Below are 19,193 nucleotides of genomic sequence, written 5' to 3'. Positions count from 1 at the left end.
AGCTGGTTCTGTGCTCAATTAAACTATACCCAACAAATTGGCAAGCAAACTGAGTCACTGAGAGGGACAAGGGAGAAGAGCACTGGCGACATGAATAGTGTTGGGGGAAAACAAGAGAGTGGAGGGCCCTGCCCATAAGAACTTCCATGTTAAGAATAGGAAGAAGCAATCCTCTCCAATGTCTATTTCTCTTCAAAAGAGCTCAAAAGAAATGCTTCTATTAATCTTTATGGGCTGAGAGATTAATCCAACCTGCGATGCAGTTAACTATTATGTTTGGTTTGTACAGGCTTCTGCCAAGGTAGGGTGTGTCTGGGAAAAATCTCACCCATTCCCATTACTACGGTTGGTAAATTAGAATGAGAACATTCCATAATAGCAAAACGTAGATTACACTGGTTAGTACAGAGTGGGAAAGACACATGGACTGTACCTGAACACATATCAAGCATACATTTTAGCACTTTCGATACAGGTATGGTTTAGTTATCAAACATTTATATAAAAAAATATATATATTTTTCAAAAATATCTATTATTTATAAAATTATGAAATATACGAAGTTACCACTTACCAAACGCCAAGAATAAGAGCCAGCTCTTCTGCACACAAGTCAGGCATCTGGAATTGATCTGGATCTGCTAGCTTGATTTTATTAAGAACTGTGTCATCCTGTAAGTCATGGTTCTGTGAGTGAAAAGTTAATAATGAAAACAGTAAATATAAAGATACAGGAACATTACAAAACACTTCTTGTACAATCAGACTGGCTGTAGATAAAGTAGGTTAAGCAAGGGCAACTTGTACCTATCTTACGGTTATGAAACTAAGCATCCAAGCACAAAATGGAGATAAGGCTTGGGCTAGCAGTACCTGCTGGAACTTGTAGTTCCACAACAGCTAGATTTTGCCTACCTGTGTGATGCAGATTTTACTGTTCCCCCTAGGATCAGCGCATGGCCGGACACAGTGTCACGTAGGCAGCGCTCCATTTCCAGGGAGGCGACGGAGTGTTGCGGGGGAAGCGGCGGCCGAACGGGGGGTGGAGGCGGCCGAATGGGGTCGTGATTGCGGTGGCTGCATGACGTCACACGCAGCTGCCACGATCAAAAAGATGGCGGCGAGTCTCCTGCGCCACAGTTTCTGCTAACAAACAGCAATTGCGAAGTGTTCGCAATTTCTGCTTGTTAAAGTGGGGGAGGCGCCGGTCAGCATGCGATCCAAAGGACAGCAAATTCTGCTACTTAGCAGAATTTGCTATCCTTACTGAATTAGGCCCATTATCTGCAAAAAAAGAGGCTGACTCAATGCATGAAATCGTTTTTCAATAATATGATTCTCAAAGTTTTCAATAGGAATTTATAATTATGTTATATATAGAATATAAATGTATTTGTCTGGATTTGTGTGTTTGTGTGTCAGCTTTAGTTTCTCTTTAAATCGGTAGTAAAAATAAGAATTTACTCACCGGTAATTCTATTTCTCGTAGTCCGTGGTGGATGCTGGGGACTCCGTAAGGACCATGGGGAATAGACGGGCTCCGCAGGAGACTGGGCACTCTAAAGAAAGATTAGGTACTATCTGGTGTGCACTGGCTCCTCCCCCTATGCCCCTCCTCCAGACCTCAGTTAGGGAAACTGTGCCCGGAAGAGCTGACACTACAAGGAAAGGATTTGGAATCCAGGGTAAGACTCATACCAGCCACACCGATCACACCGTACAACTTGTGATAACCATACCCAGTTAACAGTATGAACAACAAATGAGCCTCAATCAACGGACGGCTCATAACAATAACCCTTTAGTAAGCAATAACTATATACACGTATTGCAGAAGAAGTCCGCACTTGGGACGGGCGCCCAGAATCCACTACGGACTACGAGAAATAGAATTACCGGTGAGTAAATTCTTATTTTCTCTGACGTCCTAGTGGATGCTGGGGACTCCGTAAGGACCATGGGGATTATACCAAAGCTCCCAAACGGGTGGGAGAGTGCGGATGACTCTGCAGCACCGAATGAGCAAACTCAAGGTCCTCCTCAGCCAGGGTATCAAACTTGTAGAATTTAGCAAATGTGTTTGAACCCGACCAAGTAGCAGCTCGGCAAAGCTGTAAAGCCGAGACCCCTCGGGCAGCCGCACAAGAAGAGCCCACCTTCCTTGTGGAATGGGCTTTTACTGATTTTGGATGCGGCAATCCAGCCGCAGAGTGAGCCAGCTGAATCGTGATACAGATCCAGCGAGCAATAGTCTGCTTCGAAGCAGGAGCGCCAACCTTGTTGGCTGCATACAGAATAAACAGCGAGTCAGACTTCCTGACTCCCGCCGTTCTGGAAACATAAATTTTCAAAGCCCGGACTACGTCCAGCAACTTGGAATCCTCCAAGTCCCTAGTAGCCGCAGGCACCACAATAGGTTGGTTTAAATGAAACGATGATACCACCTTAGGGAGAAATTGGGGACGAGTCCTCAATTGTGCCCTGTCCATATGGAAGATCAGATAGGGGCTTTTACATGACAAAGCTGCCAATTCTGACACACGCCTAGCCGAAGCTAAGGCCAATAGCATGACCACTTTCCACGTGAGATATTTTAGCTCCACGGTCTTAAGTGGCTCAAACCAGAGGAATTTCAGGAAATCCAATATAACGTTAAGATCCCAAGGTGCCACTGGTGGCACAAAAGAAGGCTGAATATGCAGCACTCCCTTTACAAATGTCTGAACCTCAGGCAGTGAAGCCAGTTCTTTTTGAAAGAAAATGGATAGGGCCGAGATCTGAACCTTTATGGACCCTAATTTGAGGCCCATAGTCACACCTGACTGTAGGAAATGCAGAAAACGACTCAACTGGAATTCCTCTGTAGGGGCCTTCCTGGCCTCACACCAAGCAACATATTTCCGCCATATGCGGTGATAACGCTTTGCTGTCACATCCTTCCTAGCTCTTATCAGCGTAGGAATTACTTAATCCGGTATACCCTTTTCCGCTAGGATCCGGCGTTCAACCGCCATGCCGTCAAACGCAGCCGCGGTAAGTCTTGAAACAGACAGGGTCCCTGTTGCAACAGGTCCCGTCTGAGAAGCAGAGGCCATGGGTCCTCTGTGATCAACTCTTGTAGCTCTGGGTACCAAGTCCGTCTTGGCCAATCCGGAACGATGAGTATTGTTCTCACTCCTCTTTTTCTTACTATTCTCAGCACCTTGGGTATGAGAGGAAGAGGAGGAAACACATATACCGACTGGAACACCCACGGTGTTACTAGTGCGTCCACAGCTATCGCCTGAGGGTCCCTTGACCTGGCGCAATATTTTTTTAGCTTTTTGTTTAGGTGGGACGCCATCATGTCCACCTGTGGCCGTTCCCACAGATTTACAATCTGCTCGAAGACTTCTTGATGAAGTCCCCACTCTCCCGGGCGGAGGTCGTGCCTGCTGAGGAAGTCTGCTTCCCAGTTGTCCACTCCCGCAATGAACACCGCTGACAGTGCTTGCACGTGATTCTCCGCCCAAAGCAAAAACCTTGTGGCTTCCGCCATTGCCACCCTGCTTCTTGTGCCGCCCTGGCGGTTTACATGGGCGTCTGCCGTGATGTTGTCTGACTGAATCAGCACTGGTTGGTCTCGAAGCAGGGGCTCCGCTTGACTCAGGGCATTGTATATAGCCCTTAATTCCAGTATGTTTATGTGCAGACAAGTCTCCTGACTTGACTACAGGCCCTGGAAGTTTCTTCCTTGAGTGACTGCCCCCCATCCGCAGAGGCTTGCATCCGTGGTCACCAGGACCCAGTCCTGTATGCCGAACCTGCGGCCCTGAAGAAGATGAGCACTCTGCAGCCACCACAGAAGAGACAGGGGACAGGGTGATCAGCCGATGCATCTGAAGATGCGATCCGGACCACTTGTCCAACAGATCCCACTGAAAGATCCTGGCATGGAACCTGCCGAAGGGAATGGCTTCGTATGACGCCACCATCTTTCCCAGTACTCGTGTGCAGTGGTGCACCGATACCTGTTTTGGTTCCAGGAGGTCTCTGACCAGAGTCACTAACTCCTGAGCCTTTTCCTCCGGGAGAAACACCTTCTTCTGTTCTGTGTCCAGAATCATACCCAGGAAGGGCAGATGCGTCGTAGGACACAGCTGCGACTTTGGAATATTCAGAATCCAGCCGTGCCGTAGCAACACTTCCTGAGAGTATGCTACGCTGATCAACAACTGCTCCCTGGACCTCGCCTTTATGAGGAGATCGTCCAAGTATAGGATAACTGTAACTCCTTGCTTCCGATGGAGTACCATCATTTCCGCCATTACCTTGGTAAAAACTCTCTGTGCCGTGGACAGACCAAACGGCAACGTCTGGAATTGGAAATGACTGTCCTGTACCACAAACCTGAGGTACTCCTGGTGAGGTGGATAAATGGGGACATGCAAGTACGCATCCTTGATGTCCAGAGATACCATAAAATCCCCCTCTTCCAGGCTCGCAATGACCGCTCTGAGCGATTCCATTTTGAACTTGAACTTTTTCATGTAAATGTTCAAGGATTTTAAATTTAGAATGGGTCTTACCGAACCGTCCGGTTTCGGTACCACGAACAGTGTGGAATAGTAACCCTTTCCCTGCTGAAGGGGGGGTACCAGTATTATCACTTGCTGGAGATACAGCTTGTGAATTGCCGCCAGGACTACCTCCCTCTCCGTGGGAGAAGCTGGCAAGGCAGATTTTAGGTAACGGTGAGGGGGGGTCACCTCGAACTCCAGCTTGTATCCCTGCGATACAATCTGTATAGCCCAAGGATCCACCTGTGAGCGAACCCACTGATTGCTGAAGTGTCGGAGATGCGCCCCCACCACTCCTGGCTCCGCCTGTGGAGCCCCAGCGTCATGCGGTGGACTTAGTGGAAGCCGGGGAGGACTTTTGTTCCTGGGAACTGGCTGCATGGTGCAGCTTCTTTCCTCTACCCCTGCCTCTAGCAAGAAAGGACGCCCCTCTGACTTTCTTGCTTTTTTGAGAACGAAAGGACTGCATTTGGTAATACGGTGCTTTCTTAGGCTGTGAGGAAACCTGTGGCAAGAAAGTTGACTTTCCAGCTGTTGCTGTGGATACGAGGTCCGAGAGACCGTCCCCAAATAACTCCTCACCCTTATAAGGCAAAACCTCCATGTGTTTTTTTAGAGTCGGCATCCCCTGTCCATTGCCGAGTCCATAAGACCCGCCTGGCAGAAATGGACATTGCATTTATTCTAGAGCCCAGCAGGCAAATGTCCCTCTGAGCATCCCGCATATACAAGACGTCTTTAATATGGCCAAGGGTTAGCAATACGGTATCCCTGTCCAGGGTATCTAACCCCTCCGACAGAGTATCTGTCCATGCTGCTACAGCACTGCACATCAAGGCTGAAGCAATAGCCGGTCTCAGTAGAGTACCAGAGTGTGTATACACTGACTTCAGGATACCTTCCTGCTTCCTATCCACAGGCTCTTTTAAGGCGGCCGTATCCTGAGACGGCAAGGCCACCCTCTTAGATAAGCGGGTCAGGGCCTTGTCTACCCTAGGGGAGGATTCCCAACGTAACCTATCCGTTGGCGGGAAAGGGTACGCCATTAGTATTCTTTTGGGAATCACCACTTTCTTATCAGGGGAAGACAACGCTTCTTCATATAACTCATTTAATTCATGTGACGCGGGAAAAGTCACTGGCTGCTTTTTCTCCCCAAACATATTTACCCTCTTGTCAGGGACAGGGTCAACCTCTGAAATGTGTAATACATTTTTCATTGCAATAATCATGTATCGGATGGCCTTGGTCATTTTAGGCTGTAATTGTGCCTCATCATGTAATGAGTTTACATTGTCATTTAAGACCTTCCACATATCCAGCCAATCAGGAGTCGGCACCGACACCACATTTATCTGCACTTGCTCCGCCTCCACGTAACCCTCCTCATCAAACATGTCGACACAGCCGTACCGACACACAGCCACACACAGGGAATGCTCAGACTGAGGACAGGACCCCACAAGGTCTTTGGGGAGACAGAGAAAGAGTATGCCAGCACACACCACAGCGCTATATAACTCAGGGATATACACCACAAGAAGCGATTTCCCAATAGCTGCTTAATAAACACCTTTTGTGCCTAAATTTATGTGCCCCCCCCCCCTCTCTTTTTATCCTTCTCGCTTCCAGGAGACTGCAGGGGAGAGCCTGGGGAGCGTCCTTCCAACGGAGCTGTGATGAAAAATGGCGCTGGTGTGCTGAGGAAGAAGGCCCCGCCCCCCTCAGCGGCGGGTTTCTCCCGCTGTCTGTGACAGGAAAATGGCGAGGGATTTTTCACATATACAGTACCAGACTGTATTATGTGTAGATTTATGCCAAAGGTACTCTAATTGCTGCCCAGGGCGCCCCCCCCCCCAGCGCCCTGCACCCTACAGTGACCGGAGTGTGTGGTGTGCAGTTGGAGCAATGGCGCACAGCTGCGGTGCTGTGCGCTACCTTAAATGAAGACAGGCGTCTTCAGCCGCCGATTTGACCGTCTTCCAGCTTCTGATCTTCTGGCTCTGCGAGGGGGACGGCGGCGCAGCTCCGGGAACGGACGATCGAGGACAGCTGCCTGTGTTTGAACCCTCTGGAGCTAATGGTGTCCAGTAGCCTTAGAAGCGCAACCTAGCTGTGAACAGGTACGTTTGCTTCTCTCCCCTCTGTCCCACGTAGCAGTGACTCTGTTGCCAGCAGAAGCTCACTGAAAATAAAAAACCTAACAAATACTTTCTTTCTAGCAAGCTCAGGAGAGCCCACTAGGAGCACCCAGCTCTGGCCGGGCACAGATTCTAACTGAGGTCTGGAGGAGGGGCATAGAGGGAGGAGCCAGTGCACACCAGATAGTACCTAATCTTTCTTTTAGAGTGCCCAGTCTCCTGCGGAGCCCGTCTATTCCCCATGGTCCTTACGGAGTCCCCCAGCATCCACTAGGACGTCAGAGAAATTCATGTTTTCTGATATACTGTACAGTACATTGGTCCATATGCAAGAATCCTGAAGACGACACAACCAGTGTGGCAGTAAGTAATATCTAAGTCACTGACCATTATTGGAGTGAAATATGTTCTCTATTTATTAATGTTAATAATACTGGATTGCATATCAATAACCCATACATAAACTTATACTTAGAAGAAAAGCAATTTACATTACATACAGTATCTAAGCCTTTTGTTACATTTTTCTCACTTCACTCATCTAATGGCACTAATGTGGCTATCACTTTTTCAAATCACCACAATGTTTAGCGGCTTGTGAAAATTAAGTCAAACCTCATGAGATTTACTTTAAAGTGAACCTCACTAACCTCTTTTATATGGGTAAACAGCACAAATAGCCTCTAAAACCCTCTGTCAACCTAGTGGGAGAGGCTGGGATAGCTTTGTTCGATATGCACCTTTATTACATTGCGGCTCAATTAGCTCATCTACAGGAGTGCATCACACCGTTGGAGCAGAGAGATGTCCTTTGGGCCCTCTTTGAAAAAACTACCCCATTGCAGTTTCTCCTGGCTCGGACCTAACTTAAATCGCAAAAGGCGCGTAAAGTCTGGTTCGCTGCGGCTACATTTCTGGGGGAGACAGAGCTTGATTCATGTTCCCCACCTTGAGGTAACTTGGCCTTTCCTGAAATACATAAGTTTGCGGATAGCTGTGTGTGGTTATATTATGGGGTTGCTGCGGTTGGTTAGTTATATCAGGATGGAATTCACCACAACTTTGCTTATTTGTCCTCTACTTATGGTCTTCCAACACATCTTTTTTTTTAGGTGCTTACAACTTAGACATGATCTCTGTGCACAGCGGGGGAGTGTTGCTCCTACATTTTCTGAATCTTTGGTTTCATTGCTAGCCCGTACCCTGCCCGGCCATAGGTCCATCTCCCTGACCTACTCCTCTTGGTGATCAAACCAAGGTATGGATGGGCTGTGCAATCTTAGGTCTCACACGGATGTGGACTTGGATGTTTTGTCTGATGACAACTGGAAAATTATACTGGGCTGTCATCGCATATATGCCACATATCAACAAATCCTGCTTTCTATCCTACACAGGGCTTACTGGACCCCAGTTAGGCTTTATAGTTTTGGAAAATTATCCTCAGACATCTGTCCTAAGTGTGCAGCCCCCTCTGCTGATTTTTGGCATTTGCTTTGGGCTTGTCCATGGGTTGCCTCCATCTGGTCTGGAGTTGTTGCATGTGTACAGAATACGGGTGTAAGGTTTCCTCACCTGTTCCTCTTTGGTCTCAGCCTTGAATACTCCCTCCCCCTTATAATTGTATGCGAATAATCTTTTAACTCTAGAACAGGTTTGCATTGTAAGAACATGGAAAGCTCCCCCTTCTTTTTCTCCGCTTGGTGACTCTGGTTAATGTTATGGTCTCCAATGAACATTTTATGTATCACAAAAGAAAATGCCTTCTTAAGTTTGGTAGGATCTGGGATCTCTGGCAAGAACCTGGGTATGCTCTTGAGCCTCCTTCTCCAGATAATTCCTACTTTGGTTCTGACTGTAGCACTTCCGTCAGCCCATGCCTCTTAATGTGGTATCACTGTTAATGATTTGTACTGCATATTTTAGCCACTGTCCTATCCTACATTTGCCTTATATATTAAGCTCTCTGTACACCCTGTGGATACTCAGTTATACTCTGCATTTAATATGCTGGTATTTGAATTTTGTACAGTATATCTTATTCCTCCCATTGGTGGCCAACTCAGGATTTCAAGTAGGCTCTGCTGCTTCACTATGTGGCAAAGAAAGGGTTTGAAATTCATCAGAGATTTGGTTGACACAAGACGTAGCAAACCACTTACTTTTTTGACGATAGTACTACATTTTCCTTCATTATTTACCAGTCATAGTGGCAAATATACTGAGCCTTATAGAGTGATAAAGCTGAGAAAGATTAAGTACCAACCAATCAGCTGTTTAGCTGGTATTTTATCTCTCTCTATTTTATGCCCCAAAACCTTTTTTTAGCGTTTTTACAGGCACAACACTATGCCCATACAGACCTTACTTCTCTATCTCCTCAAAATATTTCTACCTCACTAGATACTGTACTACAAAATGTGCAAATAATAGCAAAAGCCATTTGAAAAAAAGGTCCTTTGCCTTACATTAACAGCCCAAGCAACTCAGCATTATTTTAGAACTACAAATACTGCAGAGTTCCCAGTATGTAATTATGTTGGTCACACAACTCTTGCCACACTAGGTATGCATTATAGTTATAAATTAAACTGAATTCTGTTACCAACTGGAAATATGAGCTTATTGAAGTAAAACTAAGTAAACCTAGCACCACCAAAGAGACTGAAGGATTCTGTATGATCATGTAGTAATATAGCTTGGACTGTTTTCATGTTGATGTTACTTACTGTCATTTAGGTGCAACTTTGAAGGTCACATGAATTTTTCTATGCTAAAGGGACAAGCCCCAATTTCAGCTACATATATGTAAGGTATGGACCAGTCATCAACAATTAAGACAATGAAGATTCTCGCTTACCAGTAAATTAAAATGTGAATTATTTATTATGAATAGTTATTACTAATAGTGCCTACATATTATGAAACACAACAGGTTTTGGTTGTTATGCGTATTTGTGTTTGTTTTGTAAAACTAATAAAAACCACTCAATAAAAAAAAACAACAACAACAGAATATTTAAATCAGCCCCTACCCCAGTGGGAGCACTTATATTTATTTGAGCAAGTAATAGATGAGAACTGCAAATCCATACTGACATTTGTTCTATAAATGCTCACAGTTTAACCTATGCTTTATCTGTCTTTCTTAACACTTTCACTGGTTGTATCTTATTAACGTCACTGGTATGTATACTATGATAACGGAGAGGGAAGAGATGGACTGAACAGCCATATTAAATAAAATATAATGGAAGAAAGGCACCGTTTTCCTGTTGCTTTTGGGTAAGGTATAATATCAACAGCAATTACAGAATACTCTCTTTAAAGCAATAGCAACTATAAAAATACAGAATCTGATGTTGATACCAGTTTGGTTTTACATCAGATCACATAACTATCGGATCAGGTAGCAAACACTACGGTTAAAAGTGCATCAAGAGTTAAAAAAAAAAAAAAATCTCAAGTGTAAAAAGAGCCATTTTGAATAAAGAATATTTTATTAATTAGGCAATTTCCATGAAACCTATGGCTAAATTAACTAAGCGGCGCTATTCAAAGCCATCGCGTCTTCTGCAGTTTTGGCAGCTGGATTTAAAGTACCAATAATATTAAATATTACAGCCATGTTTTTTGTATTTGATATTATTGCCCCTTTAAATTCCAAGGCCCTACACCTCCTGAAAACGTGGCAGCATTGAAAAGTTCAGCTTAAAATGTATCCCCTAGTGTGAATGGTGTAATAACATCTGTGCAGTGTTCCCCATAATATAAGAACAGCTCAGAAAATGGAGATACATTCTCAACCATTTGCACTTTTTCATAAGCCAATCAAATTGAAATATTATAGTGTACCCACCCAATGTATTTTTCCTGGTATATTATGCATTACAAATGCATACTGATCCCTCTGATCACTTGCACATGAAGCTTTGCAATTAGAAAGGTACTGAGAAGAGGCAACCACCTACCGTATTGCCTGTTGATGAAACCCTGTAATAGGAAGTAGTTAAACAATTTATAGCATTAATAACATTCTAAATATAAAATAATTCCTATAGAATACACATGCAAAGAAATGTGTGGCTTGTCATTTACTTGCAGAGCTGCTCCTACGCTGGAATCTTCAAGACGTTCTTGCTGTATTTAATACTCGCTAAAAGTTGCTGAGGTTGTTTGGCATTAAATCTACGCTGGCATGAATTGTACAACCGGAGACAACATGATTGCTTCCCACGTTGAGAGACATATTTTTATTGTCATATTTATGCATCAAAAGGGACCGGCAACCATATCTAGCTGCATAAACACTTTCTTTCTTGAAAGATATTAAATTAGTCTACTTGATTAGGACTTTTAATTAACAGAAGGCCAGACTGTGGCATTACATCAACAATCTCTTTGTGAAAAAGTCAAAACGATAAAAGGAAAGAAGGGAAAGGATTTCAGAGAAACAGACAGCAGTGTGGTGGTGAAGGAGTTAATGAAGATGGAAGCACAGATGATTTTTTTTTTTCCCCTACCTTGGGCAAGCTCTCTACAGGGCTTGGATGAGGTGTCAGTCCATTGCGTAAGAAGGAATCTCCTTCCCTTTGTACATCTATGATAAGTTGAGCCAAGTCATTTTCCTGAAATCGTGTCCGTTTTCCCAAAGCACCTGCAGGAAATGAAGACACTATTCAATTTACTGGCTGTCAGAGAACAGTCCAAGCTCTCAGCTTCTCTCTTTTTTTTTTTTTTTGCTGAACAGGAGAAAGAAAATGTCGCCATTAAGACATTTAACCCTTGAGGCATGGAGAGGAGACTGTATGGTGCCTGCATCCAAGACATTGCAGGTGGCTACCTCTGTTACTTAGTCACTCTGCAGCAATGTAATGCTTCTATAGCGCTCGAACCTAATAATTCTGTGGGGACTCTCCCACACAGCACAATCAGAGCACGAGCCGAGATAGTTCTTTGTTCCAAACATGTCATACTTGGAAAATAATCCCAAATTTATGATGCTATTAGTATGTTATTTTGAGTCTGGATTTTCTTTTAAAATAAATATCTTTTTACCGCTGTCCTCGGTCCTGTGCACAGGCTGATATTATCTCTATGCAGGTTCTATAGCAAGGATGCTGATAGCAGAAAAAAATAAAGGGATAGAAAGTTGGTTATAGGATTCTTTAATGTGTGCTACTGTAAGCTCAGCAATCATGCAGCGCTTACTCTTCTACCAACACTGTGATGTTAGATGTATTCTTAAATAGCCTGACACATTTTTCTACACAGGATAGACATGTTTGCATGCATACCTATATACACATATATAGTATAAATAAATACTACTGCTAGGGTGATATGTCATATACACAGACATGGTTACCAATATTTAAGAAAAAAAATCAATAAAATGCCTTGTAGTCCTCTATTAGGGGAAAAGCCAGAGCAATCTGTGCCACAGCAACTGTAAGTCAATGTCAGCAAAGTCTAAATATTTTTTAAAATCATATGGGGGACATTAGTGCTGATACAGCAAAGCCCTTTCCCTTTCTTTATTCTTTAATAAAGTCTATAAATCTTAAACTAACTATATGAGAAATGCAATAAACTAATGTGCATGCTCAGCTAATTGGTCACGTCTTGGCCAATTACGGTCACACAGGTGCAAATATCTTCAGACAGGCATATGCAAAGCCACTACATCATAAGAAACATGTGACAGATCACATGACTCTTTGGGTTTATAAGAGATGGAATTATTGACAGTATAACTCACTAACTTATGCTAAAATAGCAAAGAGTAGTAATCTCCAAGGCCTCTGATACCCTATTTTTCTTCTAATTCTTCCATGTGTATTTGTATAATTGACATAATCCCTGATACATTTATTATAGTATGTTTATTGTGAGACTAAACCTATTCTCCAGGAAGATTTTAACGGGATGCAGTTAAAGCACTGACTGTCGGGACCCCGGCAATCAGGAGACCGACACGGAATCCCGAAAGCCGATGAAATGCCACCGGACAGAATCCCGTCCACCAGCAGGTTATACCCACTCGGTTGGTGGGTCAACGCCACTTACACAAGGTCGACATGAGAAAAAGGTTACATGAATATGGTAGACACATGAAAAGGTCAACATGATTTGTTTGGGGGTCAATTTTTTATTTGTAGCACATGGAACCCCAATCAGCGTACCGCTTCACTTGCCATGCTTCGGGAAAGGTGCCTTGCTGCGCATAGGTTACCATTCCCAATTGTAGTCCACGTGGATGGTAAAAGTATGAAAAAGTTATAAAAATGAAAAAAATAGTGAAAAACTCAACTTGACCTCTGTACTGTATGTTGACCTTTTCACTATGTCGACCTAATGCATGTTGACAAATAGTGGTCAACCTATTGACTGTGGAGCTTTTTTACTGTCCATGTAAAGACCGGATACCCTCTTCCCTGTGCCCCACTGTCTACATTACAGGCCTGATACAGAGATGCACGCAACTCCACAATGCAAATGGAAATTGCGCCAAGGCCGAGCATATACAACTTTGAGCAACTACAGGTGATCCACATTTGTATGCAACTCAGTTGCATCCCAACTTGTGGCTCCTAGAATGTGTGGTGGGCTAGTAGACAGAACTGAGCGTACACAGAGATCAGTCTGATTTCAGGCCAAACTATTGCCCCAGGCAGAGGACTGCTGGAAAAGTATGACGATAAAAACAGCGGCTATTTTCACAAAATCATGGATTGGGCTTATGCGGCATATATGAGTACAGGCGAAGATCCGCAAATATATCTGGCTATGCAATATGGACACATCTGCATATACAGTAACTCTGAATTAGGCTCTACATGTGACAATCATTTTTTCCGTATAACATTTTTTTTATTAAAACATTGCTTCATTGTTACAAAATCAGTTGCATTATCAATGAACAATTACATATGAATAGTGTCACCACATGATGAAACAAGAACATTAAATGTACATTAGTGGATTTTCTTCTGTATGTTTTACACTCTCATAGACATCATGTGAAAGATTATGCAAATCAAGAATTTGTACTATAGACCTGTCAGTCTATTTATGGCGGAGATATGAGAAGGCCGAGGCCCCGCGACACCCCCAACCCCTAATCCATCAGCAATATGGGAGGGTCTCCAATTGCCATTCTTGTTTCGAACCATTCAGTGTGTTTTAGTGAAGTTTGGATTCCAGTTTGGAAATCTACCGGAAGAGTAGCCACATAGCTTTCCCAAGATTCAAAAAATTGTTCTACTAGCTTGTCTTTTTGTAAAGATGTTTCTATCCAGTGCATCTGAAATATATGATGTAGCTTCCCTTTGAATAATGACAGAGTAGGAGGGTTCTTGTCTATCCAAGATTGTAGGATCGCTTTACGTGCTGCTGCACTAATTGCCACCAGCAATCGTCTTCCCCCTTTCGTTATTCTCTGCCCAGTTGGAATTATTCCAAACAATGCCCATTCTGCTGTAAAAGGGATAAAATTTACCAGATGCTCCATAGCATATTGGCGTACCAGAAGCCAAAAGCGACGGAGAAATGGGCACAACCAGAAGCAATGCAATAGGTCCGCTTTGGGAGCGTGGCATTTCAGACAATTGTCCGAGGCCGTCATACCCGCCTTATGTTGTTTATATGGGCAGAAATAAGCTCTGTGAGTAATATTGTAAAACATCTCTTGGTATTGTGCTGAGGGCAAAAGTTTGCAGGAGTGTAGCAAACTTTGTAGTAGTATATCACATGTCAGGCCAGGGAAGTCTGATAGCCATTTGCGCACTCCCGAGTCCGATTGAGAGTGATCTAGCTTGGTGCTTAAACGTTTATAGTGCAGTGAAAGGGCTCTCTTCGGTGCTGGAGGCATGCGCAATAGGGCATCCAGTGTGTTATCCAAGTCCTCTTTTGACAATGTCCTAAGGACCGAGCAGGTATAATGTTGCAACTGGAGAAAGGATACTGGATAACTGGATAATCTCGTAGGAATGGGAATTTGTTCTGTGCCTGTGTAAATGTGAGAGGCTTCCCTGTATCTGTGTTGACTAATTGTCCTATGTCTTGTAGACCCTCATCGTGGAAAATCTTAAAAGGGAACCCCGCCTCCCCATGCTGGAAGTCAGGATTACCCAGAAACCGCAGAAACAATTTTAATAATGAAATAATTTTAAAATGTGAATTAGTAGTAAGAGTTGGATATGATATCATTGGAGTAGGACATGATGTAACTGGGAGCATGACCACTGACTAAATGTCACAAATATATCAGAGATGCCATATATTTGCTGATAAATGGGAGAGTACAGAAATGGTGGTTAGCTATGAGAATAAAATAGCCAGTATTACAAAGTACTGTATAATATAATGTCAGCATAATATGGTGCCATAAGCATATTGCCATAATACCTGTACACTGTTTTTTCCTATTTTTATAAGGGGATCAGTACGATTTGCTGGTGCACGGGATCCCGGTGGTCGTAATACCAACGTCAGGATCCCGATGTTTGAGAAGCCGAGAGGGGTGAGTAAGGTGTGTTCCCCCCTCCCCCCAACCCCTTAACCCTCCATACCCGCAGCCAAACCCTAACTTCCTCCCTTGTTGCCAATCCCTAACCACCCCCCCATAGGTGCCTAAACCTAACATCCCGCCACCCCACCACAGCCTTTCCCTAACCCTCCAAAGGGGGTGCTTAACCCTAACTCCCCATCCTAACCCTAAACCCCCAGGACGCAGCCTAACCCTAAAACCCCCTCCGCAGCTTACTTGACTTGCGGCACAGTGTGTCCTCGTTCAGGATCCCAGCTGTCAGTATTCCGGCACCAGGAATAGGGTCTGTATTCTGGCATCGGTATTCTGACTGCCGGAATACTGACTGCATCCCTTTATAAGAATGGTTTATCGCTGTCTTTTATTTATGAGGTTCCATAAAACTCTGCAGTACAAGCAAATTTGTACAGTAAATATTTGCAAAAAATCATGCATAAAAACAAAGCAAGGACACACAAGGATCATAGACAGAGGGGTGACAGCGGCCCCTACTTGTGATATGAGACATTAAAAACCACAAGAAGAGGAGCTAGGGGTATTGAATAGAAGCTGGTAGTGCACAGAGGGAGTAGTATAAGGTGAGGTGGAGTAGGTGAGTTCTGAAAGACTGCTTGAACTATTTAAGACTGGGAAGAATCTAGTAATACGAGGTAGCAAATTCCATAACACTTGAAAGTCATTAAAGTCAAGTTTGTAGCCGTCATTTGCATATTTTGGAGACTGCAAGGGTGTATACGTTAGGAAATAATGCACCGGTTCTGAATGTTTCACCACTTGAAATATTGGACATTATGTAGAGTTATATCTGTCAAAAATAATGGTTACTGCATGTAGAATTAGATGCTGAATGGATGACCAGGTATGAGGAGGATAGTGATGTACTCATTTGAAGATTGGGCAATTTGTCTTCTATTGTGTGTTGCTTGTCATCCTCCCAAGAATGCTGCTTTAGAACATATTCCCCCTTCAGATCACAGGTATTGCTCTTAAATGGAAAATGTGTGAAAATGATATAATTGGTGAGCAATTTTATTCAAGAGCTGTAATGATAAATGCACCGCTTGTAATTGGCCGAATGTCTGAAAAGACAATAGTGAAAATGACAAAACTGGGACAAAAATGTACCACAGCAGTGATGGATTGCCAAGAAGTAGTTATAGCTTCTTTAGACACCCTAGTTCCTTGCTAGCAGGTTCATTATAAGGCTGAAAAACATATTTTTTTGTGCTTTATGTCCAAAAATTTAACATTTTGACAACAGAAGTACTTACCTCAGTGCCATCCATTTAATCTCTTCAAACTGCTGCATGGAAGTAATTGCTTCCCCCAGCTTCTTCAGTTGTAGGGAATTTTATTATTTTCATTTTAACCCCTTGGACATTTGGTAGTATACAACTATTAATGCCAAATGTATTCTCATACAGAACTTTGATCTAGCTACAGTATAATAAAGAACCCTTAAATAGCCTGTTTTTGGGAGCCATGGCATTGTTAACACATACAGTAGGTCCAGGAACTTATCCCAGATTGTATGTGTTAACACACGAAAACAGATAATTCAATGGGTGAAAAAAATGGGCTGTAATTAAATAGCCCAAAGCAAAAGAAGCTTGAGGCTACCCGCAATTTTTTGTCTTCTTCCCGTTAAATTATCAGGGCTAACTGACTTCTGCCTTAGACTACTGCAATGCAATCTACTAGGGTCTCCATGCAAAACTATTGCTCCGCTTACAGCTGGTACAAAATGCAGCTGCCAGGCTTTTACCTCCCAATTTCAGACACAACACACATTCTCTACTCACTCCACTGGCTCCCTGTCAGATGGCAAAACTATTTGAAGATTGGCATCCTGCAAAGGTTCTCAAACATATTCCTCAAGGCACTCCAGCAGTCCAGGTTTTAAGTTTATCCAAGTTTGGCTACAGGTGACTTAATTAGCACCTAGGTCAACCATCTGTGCTGAGCCATGGATATACCTAAAGCCTGGATTGTTGGGGTGCCTTGAGGACCGCGTTTGAGAACCTCTGGCTTACGGACTTTCAAAACCCTACATAACCAGGACCTATGGTACCTGAAGCAGCTTCTGATTACTTACTGCCCCGCTTGAGTACTGTGATCTGTAGATGAAGGACTATTAGCAGTACCTAAAATCTCCCTGAATTCATTGGGGGTTGAGCTTTTAGCTTTGCAGCTCTGATTCTATAGAACTCATTATCTTGCACAGTTCAAGAGGCTTCCATTCTAGAGTCCTTCAAAAACAGACTCAAGACTTAACTGTTTACTCAGCATTTTATTAATGTCCCTTTAGTTCCTAAAACATAAATACAACCCAAATTTTTAGTACTCTTTTCTGTTAAGGTTAATTTGTATCTTGAATTTTTGTAAGGTAAATGTAAAGCACTTTTGAGTCCTCTTGGGAGAAAAGTGCTATATAAATATTATTATTATTATTATTATTATTATAGGTGAGCAGTAATAATTACTATCAAACTTTTTGTTAATGCACATTGATATAATGGATGAGTAACCATTCCTCACTCTCCTGTTACATCCGTTTTGCAGTGGTACAAAAAACAGTTGCTTATACGGTGGAAGGCAGTGATCTGTCCTCTCATCATATTGTGTGAGCTTAGGAATGCATGTGACAGGCGAGTGTCACTACAGGATGACGGAAAATGAGTAAAACAAAACTACAAAGAGACTGACACTGTCAGAACAGGGTTCTCCAACAGCACACAATAGCACCAAGTAAAAGGTTATAGTGAAGAGCCCCCTGACAGAATGGAGAATGCTACATGCATCTGATTTCTATAAGGTCTCTAACAGTTCTGTAACATAGGGCTGTCAATTTGATTTTTAATACTGAATACTGATTTTGAAATATATCCCATACTCTAATTGCAAATTACAATTAGAGCATGGGATATATTTTTGAAGCAACAGCTAGTGTAAGCCCGGCAACCTTTACACTTAATGTTAGTGCCACTTAAAATTTTCACCTTGAATCTGCTGAGAAGAGTAGAGTAAAGTAAATATAGCCCTATGAGGGAGGTGTGTCAAACCTTGGAGATAGATAAAAATTAGAGAAAGTACCAACCAACCAGCTTCTAGCTGTCATACTACAGTATGTGTTTGAAAAACAACAGCTAGAAGTTGATGGGTTGGTACTTTATCTCTCTCCAATGTTTGATGCATCTCCCCCTCCATGTTGAGCTGCCTAATTGACACACAGCAAGTCAATTCACATGGTACGTTGGACAGTACACCAATATTCTGTCAGGTTTATCGCATTTTTTTGCATTCAACTCTATCACGAGCATTCTAATAAATGAGCCCTGTCAATAGTTAAACACTACGTGACGACAAACAGCCTGAAGCTGAAATGCTGGGTGAGGATGCAGCAAATGACACAGATCGTTTTAGAAAAGGAGTAGATGACAAGATAAACATGTTTGAGGTAAAACATGACTAGGGTAACTATTTCCCAATTGAGACTTTCAGGATTAGAGCTTGTTCTAAAATGAAGACTGACGGATTGTTTCATCTGACCCAAGACTGTCCATTTTAATGTTCGACGCAGACCTATCCCCCATCAATTATATTCAATCAATTATAGTGATTTTAACATCAACTGTCTTAATGACTTCAGTGGTTAATTACAGATAGCTGTACGATTTTGCTTGTGGAAATTTTGTTAGTGGTACAAGCCGTAACACAGTAGACTTCAGGTGCTATGCAGAAATTACTTCAGGAAAACACAGAAAGTAAACTTAATATCATGTAATCCTTTTCTATAGTTAATAGTAAATGAAAATTAGCTAAAATGAGGACACAACGCTGCATAGATATGAAGAGGATTAAACCTCCAAGGCTGGTAGCTAATTGACATAAGATCTGGAGTTTGAGCGTCAAAGTTTTCCTTCCTGTTCTCCCTTGTTTCT

General features: G+C 42.9%; 1 protein-coding gene across 2 annotated transcripts in view; it reads right to left on the bottom strand.

Moving 5' to 3' along the window:
• The window catches only part of TTC27 (tetratricopeptide repeat domain 27), an 880,123-nt gene that overhangs the window by 466,757 nt on the left and 394,173 nt on the right, over positions 1-19,193 (bottom strand). For both annotated transcript variants that reach the window (XM_063917959.1, XM_063917958.1), the window contains 2 exons: positions 11,225-11,358; positions 576-688 (listed from right to left, as the gene is read on the bottom strand). In XM_063917959.1, the coding sequence (XP_063774029.1) occupies positions 576-688; positions 11,225-11,358 (247 nt within the window). The remainder of the gene's footprint in view (positions 1-575; positions 689-11,224; positions 11,359-19,193) is intronic.

This window comes from Pseudophryne corroboree, chromosome 4 (genome assembly GCF_028390025.1).
Source record: "Pseudophryne corroboree isolate aPseCor3 chromosome 4, aPseCor3.hap2, whole genome shotgun sequence".
NCBI classification, from domain to species: domain Eukaryota; kingdom Metazoa; phylum Chordata; class Amphibia; order Anura; family Myobatrachidae; genus Pseudophryne; species Pseudophryne corroboree.
Note: the sequence above shows the minus strand (reverse complement) of the source record. Positions and strands in the feature narration are given on the sequence as shown.